The following is a 27,447-nucleotide window of genomic DNA, read 5'->3' as shown; positions in this document are numbered from 1 at the left end:
ACCGATCGGCTGCCTCCCAAACGCCCCCCGACTAGGGGTCGAGCCCACAACCCTGGGCATGTGCCCTTGGCTGGAATCGAACCCGGGACCCTTCAGTCCGCAGGCCGACGCTCTATCCACTGAGCCACACCGGCTAGGGCAATAAAAAATGTATTCTTAAAAATAAAAGAAGAACTTAGAAAGTAGAGCTCAGCCATCTTGGCCCATTGGTTGAGCGTCCACGGTTCGATTCCTGGTGTTGTAGGCTCGATCCCCAGTAGGGGGCGTGCAGGAGGCCGCCGATCCACGATTCTCTCTCATCATGGATATTTCTCTCTCTCTCTCTCTTCCTCTCCCTACCTCTCTGAAATCAATAAAAATATACTCTTTTTTTTAAAAAAAAGATTGGGAATGAGATAAATATTGAGTACCCACAACCCCCCCCCCCCGCCCCAACCAATGATGGACGGCATTACAACCCATGGACGTCTCACCATCGGGAACGGTAGATACATTTATTGGCTCTCACATCCATTCCTGGCATAGTTGACAGGGCCAAGGTCGGGGGTCACCGATGGCCAGCCGTCGCTCACTCGGCGGCCTCTCCGGACGAGTCCTCGCCCTCCTCGTCACAAAAGCAGAAGGGAAAAACCCGGCAACAGCTCATCAGCCACACCACCTGCCGGTTCACTTCCTTCCGCAGATGGGCCTCTACCGGGGTGATCGTCTTCCTGTGTTCCTTGAGGGCCGCGGCCACCGTGCGGACGACCAGGCCGTAGCGCGGCTCCGTGTCCTCGGTCAGCGGGCTGGACTCCGAGGGGTCGCGGGAGAGGTCGAACAGCAGGGGCGGGTCATGGTAGGTGACGTTGTCCCCGACGCATTGGCAGTAGGTGGTCTCGTAGCAGGCCTGCGCGCCCGGCGGCTGGAAGACGGGCGTCACGTAGTGAACCTTCCAGACGGCGTCGCCTGGAGCGGGGAAGGGGGACAGCGTCAGAGCCGCCCGGCCCGTGGGCCCGCCGACGCGGCCGTCTCCTGCCTCGGTGGGCATTCTCTGCTCTTCCTCGTTGCCCAGACGTTACCTTAAATACCGGCCAGTCTTCAGAGCATCAGGACATCAGAAAACCTTAGGGTAATGTCCCTGGTCTCAACATGGATGTTTCTTCCTTTATTGTGGTGTTTTTTTTTTTTAATTGAATATAGAGAGGTGACATCTATCCTATCTAATAAAAGAGTAATATGCAAATTGACCGTCACTCCAAGACACAAGATGGCTGCCCCCATGTGGTCAAAGATGGCTGCCCCCATGTGGACACAAGATGGCCGGCAGGGGAGGGCAGTTGTTGGGGGGGGGGACCAGGCCTGCAGGGGAGGGCAGTTGGGGGAGACCAGTCCTGCAGGGGAGGGCAGTTAGGGGTGACCAGGCCTGCAGGGGAGGGCAGTTGGGAGGGACCAGGCCTGCAGGGGAGGACAGTTAGGGGTGACAAGGCCTGCAGGGGAGTGCAGTTAGGGGAGACCAGGCTGGCAAGGGAGGGCAGTTTGGGGTGACCAGGCCTGCAGGGGAGGGCAGTTAGGGGTGACCAGGCCTGCATGGGAGGGAAGTTGGGGGTGACCAGGCCTGCAGGGGAGGGCAGTTAGAGGCAATCAGGCTGGCAGGGGAGCAGTTAAGCATCAATCAGGCTGGCAGGGGAGTGGTTAGGGGGTGATCAGGCTGGCAGGCAGAAGCGGTTAGGGGCAATCAGGAAGGCAGGCAGGCAAGCGGTTGGGAGCCAGCAGTCCTGGATTGTGAGAGAGATGTCCCAGATTGGAGAGGGTGAAGGCTGGGCTGAGGGACACACACACACACACACACACACACACACACACACACCACCGTGCATGAATTTTGTGCACCGGGCCTCTAGTATATATATAAAAGCCTAATATGCTAAGTGTCCCTATGACCATTCAACCGTTCGACCAGTCGCTATGACGTGCACTGACCACCATGGGGCAGACACTCCCTATCAGTAGGTTAGCTTGCTGCTGGGGTTCGGCCGATTGGGACTGGGTGAGATGGGCTAGACATGGTCCCTCCCTGGCCGTGAAAATATTTCTTCTAATTAATTTCCTTTCAATGTGCACGAATCCGTGCACCGGGCCTCTAGCTGGTTAATCAAATGGTTAGGTTTCACGTGTACAATTCTATAAAATGTCGTGTGTATATTGGATTGTGTGTTCACCACCCCAACTCAAGTCTCCTTCCATCACCATTTACGCCTCCTCGTCCTTCCTCTACCTCCCTCCACGCCTCTTCCGCCTGCCAATCCCATTCCTTTGCTCAGTCCCGTGGTCGGCAAACCGCGGCGCGCGAGCCACATGCGGCTCTCTGGCCCCTGGAGTGTGGCTCTTCCACAAAACACCACGGCCTGGGCGAGTCTATGTTGAAGACGTGGCGTTCGAAGAAGTTTAAGTTTAAAAAATGTGGCTCCCCAAAGAAATGTCCATCGTTAGACTGTTGATATTTGGCTCTGTGGACTCATGAGTTTGCCGACCCCTGGCTTAGTCCCTTCACCCGTCTCTCCCAGCCCCCAACCCTCTCTCCTCTGACAGCTGTCAGTCCGTTCTCTGTATCCGAGAGTCTGTCCCCACTTAGCCAAGATTGGGAAGCATCCCAGGTGCCCATCAGCAGATGAGTTGATTTTTAAAAATCTGTGGTTCGTGGACACCGTGGAATACTACGCAGCCGTGAAAAAGAAGGAACTCTTACCCTTTGAGACGGCAATGGAGGGACCTGGACAGCGTGATGCTGAGTGAAATAAGCCAGTCAGAGAAAGACACGTATCACAGGATCTGACTTAATGTGGAATCTAATGAACAGCATAAACTAACAAAGAAAGTGTTTCTTGACCTAGCTGGTGTGGCTCAGTGGATAGAGCATCAGCCGGCTGACGGAAAGGTCCTGGGTTTGACTCCGGTCAAGGTCACATGCCCCTGTTGGAGGCTTGATCCCCAGTAGGGGGCGTTCAAGAGGCAGTCGATCCATGATTCTCTCTCAACATTGATGTTTCTATCTCTCTCTCTCTCTCTCCCTTTCCCTTCTTACATGAAATCATAAAAATATATATTTTAAAAAGTTACAAAAAAAAAGAAGGCGTTTCTCAAAATTGGTATTTCTTCAAGTTATCTCGCTGTCTTTCTTTTTTTTTTAATGTATTTTATTGGTTTTTTACAGAGAGGAAGGGAGAGGGATATAGAGAGTCAGAAACATCGACGGGAGAGAAACATCCATCAGCTGCCTCCTGCACGCCCCCCACTGGGGATGTGCCCGCAACCAAGGTCCATGCCCTTGACCGGGAATCGAACCCGGGACCTTTCCGTCCGCAGGCCGACGCTCTATCCACTGAGCCACACCGGTTTTGCCTCTCTCTGTCTTTCTGAAGGAGAGCAATTCTTAGAGACTTCCCAGAGAAGGTATTTCCAGGGCTGACGCCAGACTCAAAGGACTTGGGCCAGGGGATAAGAATGAGGGAGTCGCACCGACGAAAGGGCATCTGTAGGGCACCCGGGCGGGGGTACTCACTGTCCTTCGGGTTCCAGCGGGCGGCGTGGAGGAACCTACTGCAGTAGTGAAACAGGAACTCGTGCTCTGAACGCTGGACCTCGCCTTGAAGCAATGGCATGAGGTTTCGGCCGTCGATCACCCTGCAGACACACAGGGAGACGGTCAGGCAAAGGGCATTGGGTCCTGAGGCTGTGGGAAGGATGCTGGGTGCATCCCATGACCTTCCATGACCTTCCGTGACCTTCCATCTCTTCCATAGAACGGTGTGCTGAGTAGGTAGGAACCACTGCCCCGAAATCAACCAACGGCCCATGAATGTCTCAGGCAATTATTTTTATGACGCTGACTGGCTTAGTAACTTAAAAAATTTACATTGTCACTAACACTGTTTATTTTATTTTATTTTATATGTTGACTAGAGGCCCGGTGCATGAAATTCGTGCACAGGGGCGGGGGGGGGTGTCCCTCAGCCCAGCCTACACCCTCTCCCATCTGAGACCCCTCGGGGGATGTCCGACTGCCGGTTTAGGCCCAATCACCCACTGGGATCGGGCCTAAACGGGCAGTCGGACATCCCCCTCACAATCCAGGACTGCTGGCTCCCAACCGCTTCTGCCTGCCTTCCTGATTGCCCCTAACCGCTTCTGCCTGCCAGCCTGATCACCCCTAACCACTCCCCTGCCGACCTGATTGATGTCTAACTGCTCCCCTGCCAGCCTGATTGCCCCCAACTTCCCTCCTCTGCAGGCCTGGTCAACCCCTAACCACTCTGCTGCCAGCCTGTTTGCCCCCATCTTCCCTCCTCTGCCGGCCTGGTCACCCCTAACTGCCCTCCCCTGCAGGCTTGATTGCCTCCAACTGCCCTCCCTTGCAGGCCATCTTGTGGTGGCCATCTTGTGTCCACATGGGGGCAGGATCTTTGACCACATGGGGGCAGCCATATTGTGTGTTGGAGTGATGGTCAATCTGCATATTACTCTTTTATTAGACAGGATTGATTTCAGAAAGGAAGGGAGACAGGAAGAGAGAGATAGAAATATCAATGATGAGAGAGAATCATGGATCGGCTGCCTCCTGCACGCCCCCTACCGGGGATTAAGCCTAATTCCCGGGCATGTGTCCTTGATTGGAATTGAACCTGGGATCCCTCACTCCGAAGGCCGATGCTCTATCCACTGAGCCAAACCAGCCAGGGCTTAATGGATCTTTAAGTCAACTTGATAAATATTGTTTTAAGCAGGGAGCTCTATTCAGTTATTTTAGATGAATTCTCCGTAAATTCTATTACTGACTGAAACTGATGTTGAAAAAATTGAAGAGGTCTCCTTTTGATTCTAATGAACTAGGGATCTTACTTTCCTTCAAAAGTAGATTATCTTTATTATGTAAAGAAAGAAACATTAGCCCGGCTGGCGTGGCTCAGTGGTTGAGCATTGACCTGTAAACCCAGGAGGTCATGGCTCGATTCCCGGTCAAGGGCACATGCCTGGGTTATGGGCTCCATCCCCAGTAGGGGGTGTGCAGGAGGCAGCCGATCCATGATTCTCTCTTATCATTGACGTTTCTCTCTCTCTCTTCCTCTGCTTTCCTCTCTGAAATCAATAAAAATATATTTTAAAAAAGAAGGATACATGAGCATAACTCTGTGGGCTTATTATTGGCTAAAACGGATGTTAAAAAATATAGAGAGAGGTCTCTTTTTTATTCTAATGAGCTTGGGATTCTACTTTTTTCCCCAAAGTAGATCATCTTTATTACATAAAGAAAGAAACATCAACATCACTCTTTGGGCTTCGAAGGGTGAAGTGAAAATCCGTTGAATCTATTGAATTCCCTTTTAGAGCTGTTTTCAATGAGGAACCAGAAAATCACATTCAAACCTACCTGGGTCAACAGTGGCGAGAGATAGGAACAAGGCAATATAACGCCATTTATACTAATAAAAGGGTAATATGCTAATTAGACCAGCCATCTTCCGGCCATCCTTCCGGACAAAGCCAGGGTGGCAGGGGCTAAGGCAGAGGCGGTTAAGGGTGATCAGGCTGGCAGGGGAGGGCAGTTAGGGGGCGATCAGGTGGGCAGGGGGGGCAGTTAGGGGGCGATCAGGCCAGCAGGGGAGAGCAGTTAGGGGGCAATCAGGTAGGCAGGGGGGCAGTTAGGGGGTAATCAGGCCTGCAGGGGGGCAGATAGGGGTGATCAGGCCAACATGGGGGGCAGTTAGGGGGTGATCAGGCTGGCAGGGGTGGGGCAGTTAGGGGGCAATCAGGCTTGTGGGGGACAGTTAGGAAGCGATCAGGCCGGCAGGGGGGCAGTGAGGGAGTGATCAGGCCGGCAGGCGAGGACAGTTAGGGATGAGCAGGCCAGCAGGGGAGGGCAGTTAGGAGACGATCATGTGGGCATGGGGGCAGTTAGGGGGTGATCAGGCCTGCGGGTGGGTGGGCAGTTAGGGGGCAATCAGGCTGGCAGGGGAGGGCAGTTGGGGATGATCAGGCCAGCAGGGGAGGGCAGTTAGGGGTGATCAGGCCGGCAGGGAAAGGCAGTTAGGGGCGATCAGGCTGGCAGGCAGAGGTGGTTAGGGGCGATCAGGAAGGCAGGCAGTCGAGCGGTTAGGAGCCTGCAGTCCTGGATTGTGAGAGGGATCGGATCTAAACCAGCAGGCAGACATCCCCCGAAGGGTCCCGGATTGGGGAGGGTGCAGGCTGGGCTGAGGGAACCCCCCTTTCCCTCCCCTCATGCTCAAATTTCATGCACTGGGTCTCTAGTTTAAAAAATTTGTGATAGAGTTCAAAATATCCATCGAAACCGTGACCTTCAGCCCAGCCTCCTGTACCTGGGACACCAGATCGTAGGGAATTATTCTTCCTCTTACGTGGATGAATGAGTTGGATTGGCCACATTCTCATCTCCAAGCCTTCCTGCCTCCATCTTCCTCCCAAATAAAATCTACAACGTGACTGAGATGGGCCACAGAACAGTGACACTGATGCCTGGTGCATGAGTAACGGTCAGTAGACATAGCCCTAGACCCGTGGTCGGCAAACCGCGGCTCGCGAGCCCCGTGCGGCTCTCTGGCCCCCGGAGTGTGGCTCTTCCACAAAACACCACGGCCTGGGCGCGTCTGTGTTGAAGAGGTGGCGTTCGAAGAAGTTTACGTTTAAAAAATGTGGCTCTCCAAAGAAATTTCCGTCGTTGTGCTGCTGATGTTTGGCTCTGTGGACTGATGAGTTTGCCGACCACGGCCCTAGACAGAGTTGGAGAGTACCTGGGTGCCACGGAGAAAGTGTACCCACTAGGGTAGAGTCTATCTCCCTGGACCTGAATCTTCTCAAGACAAAGGTACAAAGAAGCTCCGTTAACAGATTATTTGACGTCACCTGTCCTGGGGGACAATGCCTCCCGTCAAAGCTGCTACCGTCGGTAAGATATCCATCAAGCTCGTAGGCTCATCGATGACTACTCCGGCTGGTAATTTTCCGGGCCATCGGAAGAGTCCGGGCACGCGGATCCCGCCTTCCCAGCCGGCCGTGCCTTTCCCTCCTACGGGGCAAAAGCAATGAAGTTGCAGTTAAAATAATTATTGTACTAAGAGTGTTTTAAAAAATGGAAATCACCCTCAATAAAGCCCTTCTCTGCTCAGCGGCTTTCACCCCATGTTCAGACACCTGATGGGGTCAGCAGTACACGCCCTCGGAACTCTATGTTCTTGGGCTGCTCATAGGTTCTTGCTCAACGGTACTTTCTCAAGGAAGACTTGGTTTAAAAGAGCAGACCCCTCCCAGAATTCTTTTTTTTAAATATATATTTTATTGATTTTTTTTTACAGAGAGGAAGGGAGAGGGATAGAGAGTGAGAAACATCGATGAGAGAGAAACATCGATCAGCTGCCTCCTGCACGCCCCCCACCGGGGATGTGCCCGCAACCAAGGTACATGCCCTTGACCGGAATCGAACCCGGGACCCTCCAGTCCGCAGGCCGACACTCTATCCACTGAGTCAAACTGGTTAGGACCCAGAATTCTTTCTGCTCTATTTTTCTGTAGTATTTACTACCTTCTAATGTATGAGATAATTTACATATTCTTTTTAAAAGTATTTATTTGTGCCCTAAACGGTATGGCTCAGTGGATAGAGCATCAGCCTGTGGACTGAAAGGTCTCAGGTTCGATTCCAGTCAAGGGTATGTACCTTGGTTGGGGGCACATCCCCAGTAGGAGGTGTGCAGGAGGCAGCTGATTGATGTTTCTCTCTCATCGATGTTTCTAACTCTCTCTCCCTCTCCCTTCCTCTCTGTAAAAAAATCAATGAAACATATTTTTTTAAAAATAAAAATATATATTTGTATTGATCTCATAGAGGAAGGGAGAGGGAGAGAGAGATAGAAACATCCATGATGAGAGAGAATCATTGATCAGCTGCCTCCTGCACGCCCCCTACTGGGGATCGAGCCCAAAACCTGGCATGTGCCCTTGACTGGGAACTGAACCATGACCTCCTGGTTCACGGGTTGATGCTCAACCACTGAGCCACACCAGCTGGGCCATATTATTCTTTTCTGTATTTTTCCTGGCGTGCCTCTTTCCAGAAAATTGTCTCCGTTTTGTTCCATGTTGAGTCCAGCCAGTTGAAAATTGAACTGAATGGAAAAGTAAGAGTAGATGATAATTTACTGTCCAAACTTGGGAATTCATGGACAAAGGAAACAACAGGTGACCGATGGACACCAGGAGGACCAGCATACACTAGAATTTTCTTGACCCAACGAGGAGGAATGGCCATCTAACCGTGTTAATTTCATGGGTGGATGGGAAGAAGAGAGATTTCGTGGGTGGATGGTAAGAAAAGAGATTATTATTTCATGGGTGGATGGAAAGAAAAGAGATTCCATGGACAGTGACCTCACAGGGTTATCTACACTAATAAAAAGAGAAATATGCAAATTGACCGTACCTCCGTGACACCCACCAGCCAATCAGGAGTAGGTATGCAAATTAACCCAACAAAGATGGCGGGCTCATTTGCATACGCAGGCACAAGCAAAGACTGAAGACTAAAGATGACTGAAGAGGCTTGGCTTCTCCGCTGTGGCCAGAGCAAAGGCCTGGGTCCCAGATGCCGGAGGGAAACCAGTGCCAGCAGCCAGGAGAAGGAAGGCCTATTGCACGAATCTCCGTGCAACGGGCCTCTAGTCTGATCATAAATTCATAACTAGGCTGGCTGGTGAGGGTGGATTGTCCTATAACTCCACACCCAGGCCTCTAACTTCTTTAGTGACAGGTTTTAAGCCAGCTCTGTCCATTGTCCTCGAGCAGCGAGCGTAACACATCCCTGAAAAGCCAGAGGTAATACCCCTTGAGAAGGGGTGTCCACCCCGGAGAAAACTAATAATCCTGTTGATGATCCTGTAATCCAATCCCCCTCCCCCTTTCTCTGTCAAACCCAGCTTTCGTTCCTTCCTTAACTTCAAGTGCCTAAAAGAAGCTGCATTTGAGACCTCACTCCCCAACACACATCGCCCGTTTGGCTCAAATGAGCTCTTATGAATAGTCTGTGCAGGTTAGAACGTCTCTGATGTCGACACAAGCTTTGCCTAAGCAAAACTATAAAATGTTTCTTGTGATGTATTCCCTTCCTAAGCTCACCGTTTGATTGCACAACTGCTAAGCTGCAGACACTCACACGCTTTGGCGAGAGTGACACAAAGATTTTATCTCATTCGTACAGGAGTCATTTCCTACCGCATACAAGACTATAAATCCCAGATTTGCATGAACACTAATACGCGTGTCTCTGCAAAGTGCTGTAGAGTCTCCTTCGGATCATAGGTTCAAATGTACTGAACAGGTTGCAGGTAATCTCCTTAGAACATCGGGATACACGTCACTAGATCAGGTCAATGTGGTGGCTGATGGATAGGTTCTCATGGATGACATGTTCCACCAGGACATGGAATCGGTATTGTGACTTTCATTCTAAAACCCGAACCTGGTCAGCGTGGCTCAGTTGGCTGACTGTCAACCTATGAACCAGGAGGTCACAGTTTAATTCCGGGTCAGAACCTATGCCCAGGTTGTGGGCTCCATCCCCAGTAGGGGGCATGCAGGAGGCAGCCAATCAATGATTCTCATCATTGATGTTTGTTTCTCTCTCCTTCTCCCTTCCTCTCTGAAATCAATGAAAATATATATATATATTTTTAAAAACCACACACAACAAACCTGAGAGAAGCTTGGCCATATCTCTGGAACATGGCACCCAAAGCTTTCTTAACGTCCAAGGAGACTTCTATGTGCCCTCTCTGTAGACCACATTGCTTCTTATTCTAATTCCATTCTTGTGGATGGAATCAATGATTAGATATCCCACTCATTGAATGCCTCCCTTAAGACATCTGCTTATGTGAACACTCTTTTGTGCATAGGATTATCAGGGAGGCCCATGTCTAGAGTATTGTCTAGAAATGTTAGCAATTTAAGGTCAGTATCCTTGGATGTGGGACCTACATTCCATTTTTGACCGAGTGTCCAATGAACAATCAACTCGTTGAGTGTTTCGTGCGCCATTCATCTCGTGTTTCACGCCACGGATCTTGTGTCACAATGAGCAAGAGAGACCCCTAGTCACAAGGACACGCCAGGTACGATCTTCCCTGCTCACCTTTGAATATCCCGTTATATCCGCCCAGTTGGACGTGGCCCCTCCTGGCCTCCAAATGTCCTCCGTGGTCTGCCGTGAAGTAGACAAGCGTGTGATTCCTCAGCCCCAAGTCATCAATGGCAGCAAGGAGCTTGCCTGAAACAATAAAAAAAAAAGGGGGCCCATTAAACAAATGAAATTATAAGATTTGGGCATCCGTGTTAATCCCAATACATGCACATTCCTTTGGGAGTCACTGCAAAAATGTTTCTCATCTGAGATGCCCCAGATCTTACATTCCAAGAATCGTGTATGCATCCAGTCGGTTGAGCACTGACCTACGAATCACGAGGTTACAATTTGATTCCAGGTCAGGGCACATGTCCAGGTAGCAGGCTCCATCCCCAGTAGGGGGCGAGCAGGAGGCAGCCGATCCATGATTCTCTCTCATCGTTGATGTTTCTATCTCCCTCTCCCTTCCTCTCTAAAAATCAATAAAGTATATATTTTTTTAAAAAGAATCCTATGTGAGCCCACTGTTTCCTCAAATCGCCATCAGCATCCCATGTTGAAGGGGTGATTATGGTCAAGTCAGTGTGAACGTGGACCTCTTCCCACGCTCCTGCCGATGTGGCTACGTGCCATCCTGCCACTTACCCACGTAGAAGTCCATCTCCTCCACATTGTCGCCGTATAAGCCGTGCTGGCTGGTGCCGATGAAATCGTCTGTGGTGGGGAGAGGCGCGTGGACGTGAAGGAAGGAGTAAAAGAGGAGGAAAGGTCCTTCACGGTGCCTGAAAAGACATCGATCCCATCGCTCGTGAGTTCTCAGCCTCTGGGAGTGGGAACGACCTTGCTCTCTGACACACAGACCCAGTGTGTGTGTGTGTGTGTGTCATGACCCACGAGAGGGGACACACCCAAAAGGCAGCCCCTTTGAGAGATTCTGCTGGTTGGGATGGATTCCAGGATTCTCCAGCCTCCAGCCTCGCCCCCTAATTTGGGGGTGATGTCACCTCTCAGGTGCCAGGACGTGGGTAGGTCATACTGCTCTCGGAGGTCACACGGGGTTATTACTCAAGTCCAGATCTGCTTGGAGCACTTTCCCAGGGCTCGCCAGATCTCAGACTAGACTCACACCCCAAGACACACACACACACACACACACACACACACACACACACACACACACACGAGACGGAGTTATGGCAGTGGTTCCTTCTAAACATCAGCGCTTTCACAACCCAAGAGCAAGCACGGACAGACAGATCTTGGCAATCTGTCCGCACACCGTTGGTTCCCAAGTGAGGACACAGGGAGCGAGGTGGGCCCCCTTCAAGGCCTGACAGTTGGTCTGCAGGAAAGATAGGTGCTCAGCTAAACCAGGGCAGCGTGCCGCACCATCCCAACCCTGGGGAAATGCTGGCTCTTTCTGGAGAGATGTCGACGCGTGAAGACTGGGTGAAAAATAAACTAGAAAGAAAGGAGAAAGGAGCGTGGCCATGGTTGTCCGGGTTGAAGGGTGTCCCTCCAAAATGGTCCACATAGAAACTCAGAATGTGATCTTATTTGGAATAGAGGGTCTTGGGAGGTAGGATTCCTTAAGAAGAGTTTGTACTGGGGTAGGGTGGGGTCAGAGTTAATGGGTGTCCTCATAGGAAGAGGGCTGTGAGGAGCTACACAGACACACAGAGGGGAGAGGAGGACTTGTGAGGACGGAGGGAGAAGTAGGAGCGATGTGGCCACTAGCCAAGGAGCACCAAGGATTTGTGGCAAACACCACAAGCCAGAAGAGGCAGGAGTGTTAGGGTCAGGGTCAGGGTTAGGGTTAGGGTTAGAGTTAGGGTTACGGTTAGGGTTAGGGTTAGGGTTAGGGCTAGGGCTAGAGTTAGGGTCAGAGTCAGGGTTAGGGTTAGGGTGTGGGTTAGCGTTAGGGTAGGTTTAGGGTTAGGGTTAGGTTTAGAGTTAGGGTAAGGGTTAGAGCAGGAGTTAGGGTTAGGTTTAGGGTTAGGATTACAGTTATGGTTAGGGTTAGGATTAGGGTTAGAGTTAGTATTAGGGTCAGGATTGGGGCTAGGGTGAGAATTAAGGTTAGGGATTGCGTTAAGGTTAATGTTAGTGTTAGGGTTAGGGTTAGGGTTAGGATTAGGGTTTGGGTTAGGCTTATAGTAATGGTTAGTGTTAGGGTTAGGGTTAGGGTTAGGGTTAGGATTAGGGTTGGGTTAGGGTTATAGTAATGGTTAGGGTTAGAGTTAGGGTTAGGGTCAGGATTAGGGTTAGAGTTTGGGTTAGTGTTAAGGTTACGGTTAGGGTTAGAGTTAGGGTTAGAGTTGGGGTTAGGGTTAGGGTTAGGGTTAGGATTACAGTTATGGTTAGGGTTAGTGTTAGGATTAGGGTCAGGATTAGGGTTAGAGTTGGGGTTAGGGTTAGGATTAGGGTTAGGGTTAGGGTTATAATTGGGGTTAGGATTAGAGTTGGTCACTACGCACACAGTAATAGCCAGGGAGCTAAGTTGAAATCCTGCTGTGCTCAGCACACTATTCTCTGTCTCAGAAGTCTCAGCCTAGAGTCCCGCCTACACAGACCCTGTGATTTGAGACTTCTGGGCTCCAGCATGAGGGAGAAAGAGTCCATTCCTGCTGGATTAAACACCCCGTGTGGGGTACATTTTTCAGGCCATTCCTAGGAAAGGAACATACACGCTGATGAGGAATGAGGTCACACATGTTTCCATATGACATATCTACAGGGTCAGCTAAGGTGGCTTTCAGTCAATCCATCTCAAACTTGGATTGGACACCAGGCAATAAGGGAGTTTGCTCAACGTGAAACCAGCCACAGAGCTGCATCTACAAGGCAAATAAGGTCCTACTTCTCCCACACGCTCCATGGGTATCGTCTCCACCTGGGCTCTGGGGTAAAGACGATGCTAATGATCAGATTTCTCCAGGTCCTTGAATAAAGAAGAAGTGAGACATATACTCAACGGAATACGGAAATCGTACCATTTGCGACAGCATGGATGGACCGAGAAGGTATTGCGCTAAGTGACTTAAGTCGGACGGAGAAAGACAAACACCACGTGATTTCACTTAGATGTGGAGTTTAAAAACCAAATAAACAAAACTAATAAGATAGAAATAACCCTATCTTGTTGGGCTCAGTGCACTGGAGAGTCCCGGGTTCGATTCCTGGTCAGGGCACATGCCCGGGTTGCGGGCTCGATCCCCAGTGGGGGGCGTGCAGGAGGCAGCCGATCCGTGATTCTCTCTCATCATGGATGTTTCTATCTCTCTCTCCTTCTCCCTTCCTCTCTGAAATTCATAAAAAATATATTTTAAAAAATAAAAAAAAAGAAAGACCTGGGTATTTGAGGCAAAACAGAACAAAACAAATCCTTTATCTCCTTAATCAAGGCTATGTAACAATCAAAGACGCCAACTTTTCCTCTGATCATTCCTGGCATATCGCTTGCCAAGAACAAATTGCTCACAGATGCTTGCAAACACCTTTTTTTTTTTTCTTATGCTTTAACTACTTCCTGCAATGCCTTCCTTCAGCTTGCTGTTACTGATTGTTGAAGATTTAAGCAAGATATTGTTTCCTCAAGAACGCCTTCCCCGGTATCTTGGAAAGTCCCTACAGTAGAGACGGGTTCCGCCCTAGACTTAAACGTAGGAGCCCATTTCTCGTCACATGCTCAAACAGATATCCAACCCTAAATGTGTGGTACGTGACCTGTGAAGTCCAGATTTCAGAGTAGCATCTGATAAAGTAAAGATAAAGCCCCAATCGATGCAGAAAGAGCCAATGAAAATACGTGTTCAACGCCTTTAACTCAAAGAAAAGGTGTGTCTTCCTTGGAAAATTTTCTAGCTACTGTTGCCTAGATGCATGATAATGACCCAAATACATTTTTTTATACATCACCTACTCCATGATAAGCCCTCTGATTTTAATTTCTTCAGTATCTGTCCCCCTCCCCTACCCCCCAGGGAGACAATGGGATGGCCAACTTTTTCTACGGTCTAGTTCCAGCAAATATATTCCTCACTGTGCATGAACATACGGAAGATCTACGCGTTGCAGGTAAGTTAGTCAAACTTCAGAGTCGGTGCTGAGTGACAGAAGCCAGTCAGAGAAAGACAAGTCCCGTAGGATCTCACGTATAGGTGGAATCTCGTGAACAAAACAGAGTGGAAACAAACTCTGGGATATAGGGAACAGACGGACAGCTGTGTGAGCGGAGGGGGTTGGGGGTTGGGTGAGAAGGGTGAAGGGATTAAGAAATAGAAGATAAAGGGGAAAGACTCAGGGATTCAAACAACAGTAGGGTGATTCCCAGAGGAAAGGAGAGATGGAGGGAGGTAGAAGGTAAAGTGGAATAAATGGTCAGGGAAGGAGACTTGACTTGGGGTGGAAAACACACAATACTATATACAGATGATGTCTTGTAGAAATGTATGCCCGAAACCTGTGTAATTTTATTAAGCAACTAGAGGCCCGGTGCATGAAATTCGTGCACAGGAGGGGGGTCCCTCAGCCCGGCCTGCACCCTCTCCAATCCAGGATCCCTTGGGGGATGTCTGACTGCTGGTTTAGGCCCGATCCCACTCTCTCAATCTGGGACTGCTGGCTCCTAACTGCTCACCTGCTAACCTGGTTGCCCCTAACTGCCCTCCCCTGCTGGCCTGATCTAACCCCCAAAAGCCCTCCTCTGCTGGACTGATCTCACCCCCAATGGCCCTCCCCTGCTGGCCTGGTTGACCCTAACTGCCCTCCCCTGCCGACCTGATCTCACCCCCAACTTCCCTCCTCTGCTGGCCTGATCTCACCCCCAAGTGCCCTCCCCTGCTGGCCTGATCTCACCTCTAACTGCCCTCCCCTGCTGGCCTGATCTCACCCCAACAGCCCTCCCCTGCCGGCCTGATCTTGACCCCAACAGCCCTCCCCTGCTGGCCTGATCTTGCCCCCAACAGCCCTCCCCTGCTGGCCTGATCTTGCCCCCAACTGCCCTCCCCTTCCAGCCTGATCGCCCCTAATGGCCTCTGCCTTGGTCCCCCACCACCATGGCTTTGTCCGGAAGGAAGTCGGACGTCCAGAAGATGGCTGGTCGACCCGGTCTAATTAGCATATTTACCCTTTTAGTAATATAGATAGATTATATAGGATAGGGTTGCTTAAATGGGGGGGGGGGGGTGGAGGCCTTTTTCATCAGGAGGAGATGCTCTTGGCAGACAAAAACACATAATCCCTATATCTGGACTGATAGCCAGCCATATGCACTATACTGCCAAAGCGGTCATTAAAGAATTGAACTGCTTTCTTACACCTTACACCAAACAGCTGTTGCCCTTAAAACCCCTCCCCAGGCCCCCACCTTAGGTTCTGCCTTTGCAGTTCACCCAGATTTGTTTCTGATTGGTCAGTTTCTATGCCAGTCAGTGTCAAAAGCTCCGCCTCCTAGGCAGCCATTGGCTCCTCGCACTTCACCCAGATTAGGTTCTGACTGGTTGGTTTCTATACCAGTCAACATCCAGAGCTCCACCTCCTAGACAGCCATTGGCTCCTCGCACTTCACCCAGATTTGGTTCTGATTGGTCGGTGTCTATGCCAGTCATTGTCTCCAGACCTATCAACAGGTCTGATCACAGAGACAGGGCTGATCAGCAGACCCAGTGGAGGCCAGAGAGAAAGAGAGGCGTGGCTGCTGGCCAGGCCCAGAGTGAAAGAGAGAGGCAAGTGCTGATCAACAGCTGCCACGGAGGCTACGGATCAGACCCTGCTTCTCTCTCCCCAGGCCTCTCTCCGGGCCTGATCTGCAGCCCCCTCGGCAGTCAGTGCCGGGTCGACACGGAAACCCAGCACTGACTTCCAGTTGGTCGAACCTCCGGTCATTGTGGATGTTACGGACCCTGGGTTTTTATATATTAGGATACTCATTCTCTTATCCTTTCATTAATTTAAAAAATAAATCATGTTTACCTTTCTAAAAACGAAATCGCCTCCTTCACCATGATGGACCCAGCTCTTTCCGCCTTCATGGGCTGCTCGGTAATTTCTTGCTCTCGCATGAGGAGGCAATCCCAGTACAGGGACGACTGGAAACTGTTTAACCAGAAGTGGCCCAGGAGAAGGATGAAAAGAACCAGGAAGAGGATGAGGGCCCAGGGGACGCAGAGCATGCGACTCAGTTTCCCCAGCGTGAGAGTGAGCGCAGCCACGGCGACCAGCTGCACACAGATCCAGATTCTGCTGCTGATGGCTAGTTCCGCGTCGCGGGAAGGATCGGGCCAGCACGTGTCAAACAGACTGAATGGCATGCCGTAGAAGTAATCAAACCCGTAACGATACGGGTGGTGGCAGTGGTCATTTCGGGAGTTGCAGTTTAAGCCCTGGTGCCATTTTCCTGAAATTAGACACACACACACAGATAACGCATAACGCGCTCACCTGCGACAAAGACCATGTGATCATTGTCTTTCATGTGAAACAATAACCCAGTGCACAAAAGTGGAGTAGCACATATTCTTCTTTTCCTTAAACATCGAAGCTCGGCATAGACTCACTTCTGGCTCTTCTGTAGTTGGCAGGTATTTGTCTGGAAATCTGGTTTCTCATTCACAGAGAGGACGAGAAATAGCCACAAATATAAGTGCACGATAAAGCCAAGGTAGAGGATAGATGATGGATAGCTAGGTAGGTAGGTAGGTAGGTAGGTAAATATTAGATAGTGAGAAAGATATGATAGAAAGTAGATGGGTGGGTGGGTGGATGAATGAATGGATATATAGAGAGGTGATGATAGATAGATTAGATAGATACATAGATGATAGAAAGAGAGATAGATGACAGATAGATGAGTGGTAGATAGATGGATGTACTTGTGGATGGATAGATTGATAGATGGGCATATCAATAAACAAATAGAGAAATAGATATATGTTAATTATAGCCACAAAGATAGATAAATAATAGCGACAACATAGAGAGAGCAGGTGAACAGAAATATCGATGATGAATGGATGGGTGGATAGATAGATAGATGATGATAGATAGATAGATAGATAGATGATAGATAGATAGATATGATAGATAAATAAATGGATGGATGAATTGTGTGTGTGTGGGGGGTAAATAGAGAGACAGGCAGACTGACAGAAAGTAGTGGATGGATGACTGAGTAGAAGGATAGATGTTAGATAGATAGATGATAGATAGATAGATAATAGATAGATATAAGTTATAGCCACAAAGATTGATAAATGATAGAGAGAAGATAGATGATATGTGATGGATAGATACATAGATGATGGATGGACAGATAAGTGATATAGATAGATAGATAGATAGATAGATAGATAGATAGATAGATGATAGATATATAGATAGATAGATAGGTAGATAGATGATAGATATAGATAGATATGATGAAAGGATGAATGGATTAATGTATTGGGTAAGTGCGTGAGTAGATAGATGATGATGATAGATAGGTAGATAGATATAGATAGATACATAGATAGATAGATAGATAGATGACAGATAAATAATAGATAGATCTAAGTTATAGCCACAAAGATTGATAAATGATAGAAGATAGATGATATGTGATGGATAGATACATAGATGAAGGATGGACAGATAAATGATAGATAGATAGATAGATAGATAGATAGATAGATATAGATAGATAGATAGATATAAATGATGGAGTATGTACTGAGCATAGAGGGATAGATGAATGGATAGCTGGCTGATTGGAAATCCAAAGATCTCCCATTAGAGTTCATTGACCTAAGAGATTGATTCAGAGAAACTCAACACACCTGGAATGGTAACCAAAAGATCCATGTGGGTCCTCCTGGCATTTGGAGGGAGAGACTATGATAATGTGTCATGGTGTATGTAACAGGACCACATCAAGAATGCGTGAACTGACAACGGTGAGGGCCTGAGTGGGTAGGTAGCTGACAGGCAATCCTCCTGGCATAGGTTCTCTCTGCTCTAAAAGGACTCTAAAATGGTCTCCTTTTATCCATGCCCAAGTGGGCACAACAATGGGAGGGACTTAAAAGTGCCTGTCACTCTTGGGGCCAATGAAACCCAGTCCCCTCGACTAGGGACAGTAGGGTTAACCCCAAAAAGGGCCATCAATTCATTGATTTCCGTCACCTTTGGCCATGAGGCTAAGGAAACCCACGTGGTCCATTTCAAGGCTATAACGAGGCGGATGAGAGAACAGGTGAGGCGCAGGGATGGTGAGCGATGTGATTTTGTTGAGCGACCTTGGTTTTGACTCATCCCATGTGACACTCCCTGTTGCAGAGTCAAGTTCCTTGTCTCTGACATGAAGGGGACGGACTATTCTTGGACATCCCTTCAGCCCGTGAATATCAATGTCTTAGTCCGTGTAGGAGGCTATGTCCCAGTAATGAAACGGGCCCAAGACCATGGCCATTGCCACCAAGGATCACCTTGGTCTTCTCCTGTGGATTAACCTTCATGAGCAGCAGGAGTGGAGAGGGTGAGGCCCTGAGACAGAGGGAAAGACTGGGTAGGGCCACGTGGAAATTTTCCGAGCCACGTACCACCCAGTCCTTGTCTTGCTTTAGGGTCCAGATAGGTCCACAGAACCGGAACTTGACCTTCCATGAAACGCTAGTGATGCGAAGACTACTTGTGTGTGTTCTTGGGAGGACTCGATACGTGTCTTAAAGGATGCCTGGTGGGTGGGATGCAGGATTTCGGAGCCTTCAAAGAATACTGGAGAGGAGAGAGAGAGAGAGAGAGAGAGAGAGAGAGAGAGAGAGAGAGAGAAGAGAGAGAGAGAGAGAGAGAGAGAGAGAGAGAGAGAGAGAGAGAGAGAGAACCATCCTAAATCTTTATCGTAGAGTGTCTTGACCTGTGCAAAGATGAAGGACACACAGGGGTTGACCCGGGAACATGTGGTATGAACATCGGGAAAGACCTGGGGGTTAGGTGGGAAGAGTTCTTGTGTCATGCCTGAGTTATGTCTTCAAAGGATGGGTTTGTATCATTTAGGACAGACTCTGTGTGTGTGTGTGAGAGAGAGAGAGAGAAAGACAGAGAGAGAGAGAGAAAGAGAGAGCTTTGTTCATTGCAGGTCTCAGGTGAGCCAAGCTCAATGGTGACAGAGAGTTCTGGAGGAGGCCAAGAGCATGACTGCTTACCGATCATCGCCGTGCTGTATCCCTGCTCCTTGACCAAGGCTGCAAATGTGGTTTCGTTCTGGGGGAGTCCAACAGGGGCCCCGAGGGAGAGGACGACACGGTCGTTCCCATTGGAAACCATTCCTGTAGGTGATGGAAAAAACGTGACGCAGGTGCACACCGTGAGTCGGTAGGAGCTCGTCATAGGAGGGAGAGGGAGAGAGTCCTGCCTGGAGGGTTGAGCGCTTGGGAGGTGGACAGAGGATGAACGGGGAAGAGGTATCAAGGCGTGGGAGAGGATATTGGGTTCTCCAAAGGCAAAGCTCACCCTGGTCCATAATGCAAAGCCCCTTTAAACCCTTGTGCCCCCCCCCTCCCACACACACACCCATGACACCATCAGATATGCCCCAACCCACTGTCCCCCATTTGCATAGACAATGGCGGATGGAACATCTAACCTGCACCTGCCTCAACTGGGGCATCTCTGCCTCAGAAAAGGAGTCGAAAAAATGAAATCTTGCTGGGCCGGTGTGGCTCAGTGGTTGAGTGTGGACCCATGAACCAGGAGGTCCTGGTTTGATTCTGGTCAGGGCACATGCCCCAGTTGTGGGCTCAATCCCCAGTAGAAGGCATGCAAGAGGCAGCCGATCCATGATTCTCTCTCATCGTTGATGTTTCTATCTCTCTCCCTTCTCCTCTCTCTCTAAAAATCAATAAAAACATATTTTTTAAAAAAAACACAAGAAAAATGAAATCTTATGAAAACTTCAAACTCTTGTGTTCCTACTATAAAATTTTTTCTGACAATAGAGTCTAGTTCTATTTGTAGGACAGGTGTGTAAGCTCATTTCCTGTCCAGAAGCTGAAGTCGGGGCACCTCGGAAGAGTAGACTCATTGGTTTTGAACCCCTTATGACTAGAGTTGATGTCAAGTAGGTGGGCGGGACCAGTCACCCTGAGACTGAAGACTTATAATTCACTAGAGGCCCAGTGCATGAAATCGTGCACAGGTAGGGTCCCTAGGCCTAGCCTGCGATCAGGGCCATCTTCCGCCCGCTCGCCAGTCCCCGAGCGGTTGTTCTGGTCGTTACACCATTATGGTCGCTGGGCTTTTATTATATAGGATGGTCAAGGATCGGAAGAAAGCAAACGAGGTTTTGAAGGAATCAGGAACAGAAGAACACCCCGAGATAGCCCACAGGTGTCCCTGGTGAGTAGTTGAAACTGGGGAGACTTGGCTCAATCCCATCGGCAGTGATGCCAGGGTCCTGGGTCTACTGAACGTTCTTGAGCAATCTAGCTAGCCCTGGACAATTCTCCAAACATATCTTCCTTCCAAAATACGGCGCAACTCAGGGAGTGGAAACAAAATGGAGTAACACAGGACAAAGCAGGTAAAGAGAAAAAACAACACACACGAACATGTTCAGATAAAATCAGGAGAGCAAAGTAGGCCAGGAAGTCTCAGAGAGCCAGCTGCTCAGATAAAATCAGGAGAGCAAATCAGGGCAGGAATTCTCAGAGAGTGAGCACCTATCTTTTTAAAAATTTGACACAAGAGAAAGCTCTTTAAGCTCTAACCAGTGTGGCTCAGTGGATAGAGCGTCGGCCTGTGGACTGAAGGGTCCTGGATTCGATTCCGGTCAAGGGCATGGACCTTGGTTGTGGGCACATCCCTGGTAGGGGGTGTGCAGGAGGCAGCTGATCAATGTTTCTCTCTCATTGGTGTTTCTAACTCTCTCTTCCTCTCTGTAAAAAATCAATAAAATACATTTTTTTAAAATCTTTTAAAAAAAAGAGAGACACTCTTTGAAATCAGGTTTTTTCAAAGCATGCCCTGTACATGAAATACACTTCTTTCTAAAACACTAGTTTTACATTCAAGTGAGCAGCAAAGAAAATAATAATAATAATTTGATGTTCATGGGACCAGCTAAGGCAGATGTTGTAAACCTCGGGGGGTATCAATGGTTCCATGAACCCCTGAAGAGTTCACCTTTAAAAACACAATTGTACGCCCGGCCGGTGTGGCTCAGTGGCTGAGCATCGACCTATGAACCAGGAGGTCAGCGTTTGATTCTCAGTCAGGGCACATGCCTGGGTTGTGGGCTCCATCCCCAGTAGGGGACGTGCAGGAGGCAGCTGATCCATGATTCTCTCTCATCATTGATGCTTCTATCTCTCTTTCTCTCTCTCTCTCTCTCTCTCTCTCTCTCTCTCTCTCTCTCTCTCTCTGAAATCAATAAAAATATATTAAAACGAACAAACACACACAAACCAACATAACTGTAGGACACAGCAATTCCGCTCCCAGGTATGTACCCAGAAGAATCAAAAAGACATGTTCAGCCCTAACCGGTGTGGCTCAGTGGATATAGTGTCGGCTTGCAGACTGAAAGGTCCCGGGTTTGATTCCAGTCAAGGGCATGTACCTTGGTTGTGGGCTCCATCCCCAGTAGAGGGTGTGCAGGAGGCAGCTGATCAATGATTCTCTCTCATCATGGATGTTTTTATCTCTCTCCTCCTCTCCCTTCCTCTTTCTCTAATCCTATATAATAAAAGCCTAATATGCTAAGTGTCCGGTCGACCCATCAGCCGTTCAACCAATCAAAGCGTAATATGCTAATGATATGCTAAGGCCGTTGAACTGCTTGCTATGATGTGCACTGACCACCAGGGGGCAGACGCTCCAACTGGTAGGTGAGCTTGCTGCTGGGGTCCGGCTGATCGGGACTGAGCGAGACGGGCCGGACACACCCTGGAGCCCTCCTGCGGTCCCTCCCTGGCTGGCCAACCTCCTGTGTCCCTTCCTGGCCCTGATCGTGCACCAATGGGGTCCCTCAGCCTGGCCTGTGCCCTCTTGCAATCCAGGACCCCTTGGGGGATGTCAGAGAGCTGGTTTCGGCCCAATCCCGCAGGCCAGGCTGAGGGACCCCACTGGTGCATGAATTTGTGCACTGGGGGGGGAGGGGTGTCCCTCAGCCCAGCCTGCACCCTCTCAAATCTGGGACCCCTCGGGGAATGTCCAACTCCTGGTTTAGGCCCGATCCCACAAGGCTCCCTCCCTAACCCCAGAGACACACACCACAAGGATCAGGCCTAAACTGGCAGTCGGACATCCCTCTCACAATCCGGGACTGCTGGCTCCTAACTGCTCGCCTGCCTGCCTGCCTGATTGCCCCTAACCGCTTCTGCCTGCCAGCCTGATCACCCCCTAACCACTCCCCTGCCAGCCTGATTGATGCCTAACTGCTCCCCTGCCAGCCCGATTCCCCCTAACTGCCCTCCCCTGCAAGCCTGGTCGCCCCTAACTGCCCTACCTCCCCTGCAGGCCTGATCACCCACAACTGCCCTCCCTCGCCGGCCATCTTGTGGAAGCCATCTTGTGCCCACATGGGGGCGGCCATCTTGTGCGAGGGCATGATGGTCAATTTGCATATTGCCTCTTTATTCTAGAGGGAGGATGTCACCCTTTGAAGGTGAAGGCATTGCTTGCAAGGCCACCCACGGTGATGTGGGTCACTCAGGAGCAAAGGGACTTAGGTGTTGACAAGACAGGCGTGCGACCGCACCTTGCCGCGTGTCACAGCGGTCCACCCACGTGGCCCGTGCCCTCTGATTCCACCACGACAGCAGAGAGGGGCCGAGGGGCCCCGTCCACACACCTGATCGGATGGGGTACCTGCCCGTGAGGAAAGCGGACCGGCTTGGGGTGCACATGGAGGCCGCGGAGATGTGCTGGGTCAGCCGGACACCGTCTCTGGCTAAGCTGTCTATGTTGGGGGTCCTGGAAAGAGAGACGGAGGGGACGCTGAAGAATTGGGATGGGAGATGAGAGAGAGAGAGAGAGAGAGAGAGACAGAGAGAGACAGAGAGAGACATAGAGAGAGGGCGGGGAGGGAATGGTGGGGAGGGAGAGACAGAGACAGAGAGAGAGAGAGAAAGGGTGGGGGAGGCAATGACAGAGGGAGAGACATACATGAAGACAGAGAGAGAGAGAGACGAAGAGAGAAAGAGAGAAAGATAGAAGGACACACAAAGAGAGAGAGACGGAGAGAGGAAAGAAAAGGAGGGAAGGAGAGAGATTGAGAGGCATAGACAGGGAGGCAAACACAGACAGAGAGACAGAAAGAGGCAGGCACACACACGCACGCACACACACACACACACACGCATGCATGCACACACGCACGCACACGCAGATCTGAAGGTAAAAAAAATCTCTGTTTCCCATCATTCCCGGAGCTCAGAAGGGAAGAAAAGGTCACTTTGCACGCAAAGCCCGTTCTCCTTTTGTCTGGAAGCCGTTGTTTTGTGCAGGACAGGTATAATTTTGTTCTGGCCAATTACACATATATACAATATGATATATATTATATCATTTATATTGTATATAACACTAGAGGCCCGGTGCACGAATTTGTGCATGGGTGGGGTCCCTCGGCCTGGCTGGCGATCAGGGTGGCCGGCCGGGGGGAGGGGCTGTGGGAGGTTGACTGTGGGAGTGCACTGACCACCAGGGGGCAGCTCCTGCATTGAGCGTCTGCCCCCTGGTGGTCAGTGTGCTCATAGCGACCAGTCGAACGGTCGTTCGGTCATTCAGTCATTCGGTAGTTGGGTTGCTTAGGCTTTTATATATATAGACAATATGTTATGTTATCTGTATATATTTAAGTGTCTTTATCTTAGAGACCATATATATATATTTTTATATATATATACATATATTTGTGTATGTGTATACACACACACACACACACACACACACATATATATATCTGATAGCCCCCTAACTGCTCCCCCCTGCCAGCCTGATCACTCCTAATTACTCCCCTGCCAGCCTGATCACCCCAACTGCCCTCCTCTGCTGGCCTGATCATCCCCTAACTGCTCTCCCCTCCTGGCCTCATTGCCCCCTGACTGCTCCCCCCTGCAGGCCTGATCACCCCTAACTGTCCTCCCCTGCCAGCCTGATCACCCCTAACTGCCCTCCCCTGCCAGCCTAATCACTCCTAACTGCTCTCCTCTGCCGGCCTGATCGCCCCTAACTGCCCTCCCCTGCCAGCCTGATCACCCCTAACTGCCCTCCCCTGCCGGCCTGATCACCCCTAACTGCCCTCCCCTGCCAGCCTGATCACCCCTAACTGCTCTCCTCTGCTGGCCTGATCGCCCCTAACTGCCCTCCCCTGCCGGCCTGATCACCCCTAACTGCTCTCCTCTGCTGGCCTGATTACCCCTAACTGCTCTCCCCTGCCAGCCTGATCGCCCCTAACTGCTCCCCCCTTCCGACCTCATTGCCCCTAACCGCCTCTGCCTTGGCCCCTGCCATCGTGGCTTTGTCCGGAAGGACGTCTGGAAGATGTCCAGAAGGTGTCCAGTCTAATCAGCATATTACCCTTTTATTAGTATAGATGTCACCCAATCATTTCTATTAGTACTTTGAAAGATCACCACTCATTTCAATCCTCTACATGACAGAAGGCCCCCTACGTGACAGGTGCCTAGTGAGTGCTTTGCATAGGGGAACTCACAGGTCCATTATGATTCACTCCACAGATAACAAGATTAAGACACCAGGGGTGAGGCAACTGGTCCGAGGTTGCTCAACCACGAGTGAAGAATCAAGACTCGAGTGCACGTACATTTAATATGACCTCGTTCCCAAAAAGAAAGCCAGCATGCCCTCACCGGTGTGGCTCAGTGGATAGAGCGTCAGCCTGCGGACTGAAGGGTCCCAGGTTCGATTCCAGTCAAGGGCATGTACCTTGGTTGCGGGCACATCCCCAGGTGGGGGGCGTGCAGGAGGCAGCTGATGGATGTTTCTCTCTCATCGATGTTTCTAACTCTCTATCCCTCTCCCTTCCTCTCTGTGAAAAATCAATAAAATATTTTTTTTTTAAAAAAAAAGGAAGCCAACAAAATAACCTTGCTGTTGTGGGGAGAAGCGGTCATGAGCTGCATCCACCCTCCGAGCCTCAAGGACACACCTGATGGTATCATTTCCATAGCATCCCAGGTCTCCGATCCCATAATCGTCTGCCATGATCAGGACGATGTTAGGCCTGTCCTCGGCCACCCTCTGAGATTGGCCCACGGTGAAGAGCAACCACATCCAACTCAGGGACGCCCAGCGCCTCCTGCAAAACAAGCACGGGTGGCCCTGGAGACAACCTGTCCTGTATGGTGTCAGGGTCCATGTTCCACACCAACGTCCTCTTCTCTGAAGGCGGCAGGGCGGGTTGGACGCCAGGCACATGTCCCCAAGACACGGACAGGGCCCACGGGTTTCTCTCTCCGAGTCCATGTGGGTCATCGCTGTTGAATGGTACCCGCCCAGCTCAACGCCCGGCTCTCCTGGGTTCTCAGCACCCTCAAGCTCATTGCTGTTCCAGGAGGTGGAATCCGAAAACATGCATCCACCCAGAGAGAAAGCACATATTTGTTCCTTGGGTGAGAGGTGCTAAGGCGTGTTAGCACCTTATAAGCGGTGATGTGGGTGGTTATGTGGCTGACTTGCGCTTATGATTTCTGACAGGTGGTTATGGTGATATTGCTGAGACTTACGCAATTATGCTCCTGGCTAATTTGTTGGCTTATCATTATAATTACATTGCTAAGACGTATCAGGTCATTTCCTGGTTGCGTTGCTGACTCCTTTCACATGAAAGTGGAATTGTGTGTGGCTATACCAGCTTTGCGGAAAACAATAAATAAATTTAAAAATCCAACATGTGGTAGCAGACCAGAAACACAAAGAAAAAGGCACCCCAAAATAAAGGAAAAGGGGGGCATGGAAGAAAACTGAATCCTGGAATCTGGACACGGATTTAGTCCGCTTCCTAAGTTTGCTCAGTCCCAACTCAAGTCCCGATTTCTCAAAGAAATATGTAATACTAGAGGCCCAGTGCACGAATTCATGCACCAGTGGGGTCCTCGGCCTGGCCTGCGGGATCGGGCCAAAACCGGCTCTCTGACATCCCCCGAGGAGTCCCGGATGGCGAGAGGGCACAGGCCAGGCCGAGGGACCCCACTGGTGCACGATCGGGGCCGGGGAGGGACGCGGGAGGTTGGCCAGCCGGGGAGGGACCGCGGGAGGGCTTCAGGGCGTGTCCGGCCTGTCTCGCTCAGTCCCGATCGGCCAGACCCCAGCAGCAAGCTAACCTACCGGTTGGAGGGTCTTCCCCCTGGTGGTCAGTACACGTTATCTCGAGCAGTTGAGCGGCCTTAGCATATCATTAGCATATTACGCTCTGCATGGTTTAATGGAGACCGGATACTTAGCATATTAGGCTTTTATTATATAGGATTTCTCTTCCTATTGGGTCTCTACCAGGTATCAGGTAATGGAGAGTGGACATTGGAACCATTCGTTCAATCTTTGTGTTGTCTTTCTTCATAGAGTAAAATCGTCGTTAAATATTTACTCTGGGAAGGAGGGTAGAAAGATTCCCTGACCCCATCTACTCCCAGACCCTTTATAAATCCTCTGATACAACTCCTGACTCGAGATTGAAACTCTCCTTTCCACAATCTTTTCTCCTGAAACTGTTCACTTCTTGAAGACGAGAAGTCTACGGCCAGGGCGTTGTCTATGGACAAACCATAATAATTACAGAAATGCTCTCATCTTCGCCAAAATGACTGAGTTGCTTTTCTCAATCCCTGTTTTTACAACATTTTAAAATAATACAGACCCTGGCCAGGTAGCTCAGGTGGTCAGAGCATCATCCTGATATGACAAGGTTGGGAGTTCAGTCCCTGGTCAGGGCACACACAAGAATCACCCAATGAGTGCACGAATAAGTGGAACCACAAATTCATCTCTCTCTCTCTCTCTCTCTCTCTCAATCAATCAATAAATATAAAATAAAATAAGTGTGTTGGAAATTGGACATTTACATTTGTTTCTACTGTCTACATCTCTCCTACTTTTTTTTTTTCGTTATGGACTTACTGAACCCAGAAGATAAATGTAGACATTCGACAGCTCACCGCATAATGGATGCATAATAGTGCATGCCTCAAGCTATTGAGCTGAGTTCACAAATGCCACAAAATTACCCATCAGCATCCGTGTGTTTGCACGGTGGCTTGTTCCTTCCCTTACCTGAGCGTCAT

General features: G+C 49.9%; 1 protein-coding gene across 1 annotated transcript; it reads right to left on the bottom strand.

The window, feature by feature from the left end:
* Positions 1 to 568: 568 nt before the first annotated feature.
* On the bottom strand, positions 569 to 27,447 carry ARSF (arylsulfatase F). The gene is made up of 10 exons (XM_054714762.1): positions 27,437 to 27,447; positions 25,317 to 25,466; positions 22,995 to 23,116; positions 19,348 to 19,470; positions 16,139 to 16,562; positions 10,811 to 10,947; positions 10,175 to 10,309; positions 6,895 to 7,057; positions 3,539 to 3,660; positions 569 to 945 (listed from the first exon to the last, which is right to left on the bottom strand). The coding sequence occupies exons 1-10, from the start codon at positions 27,445 to 27,447 to the stop codon at positions 569 to 571; spliced, it is 1,764 nt and encodes a 587-aa protein (XP_054570737.1).

Source organism: Eptesicus fuscus, chromosome 1, assembly GCF_027574615.1.
Source record: "Eptesicus fuscus isolate TK198812 chromosome 1, DD_ASM_mEF_20220401, whole genome shotgun sequence".
NCBI classification, from domain to species: Eukaryota; Metazoa; Chordata; class Mammalia; order Chiroptera; family Vespertilionidae; genus Eptesicus; species Eptesicus fuscus.
The sequence above is the reverse complement of the archived record's forward strand: the minus strand, read 5'-3'. Positions and strand labels throughout refer to the sequence as shown.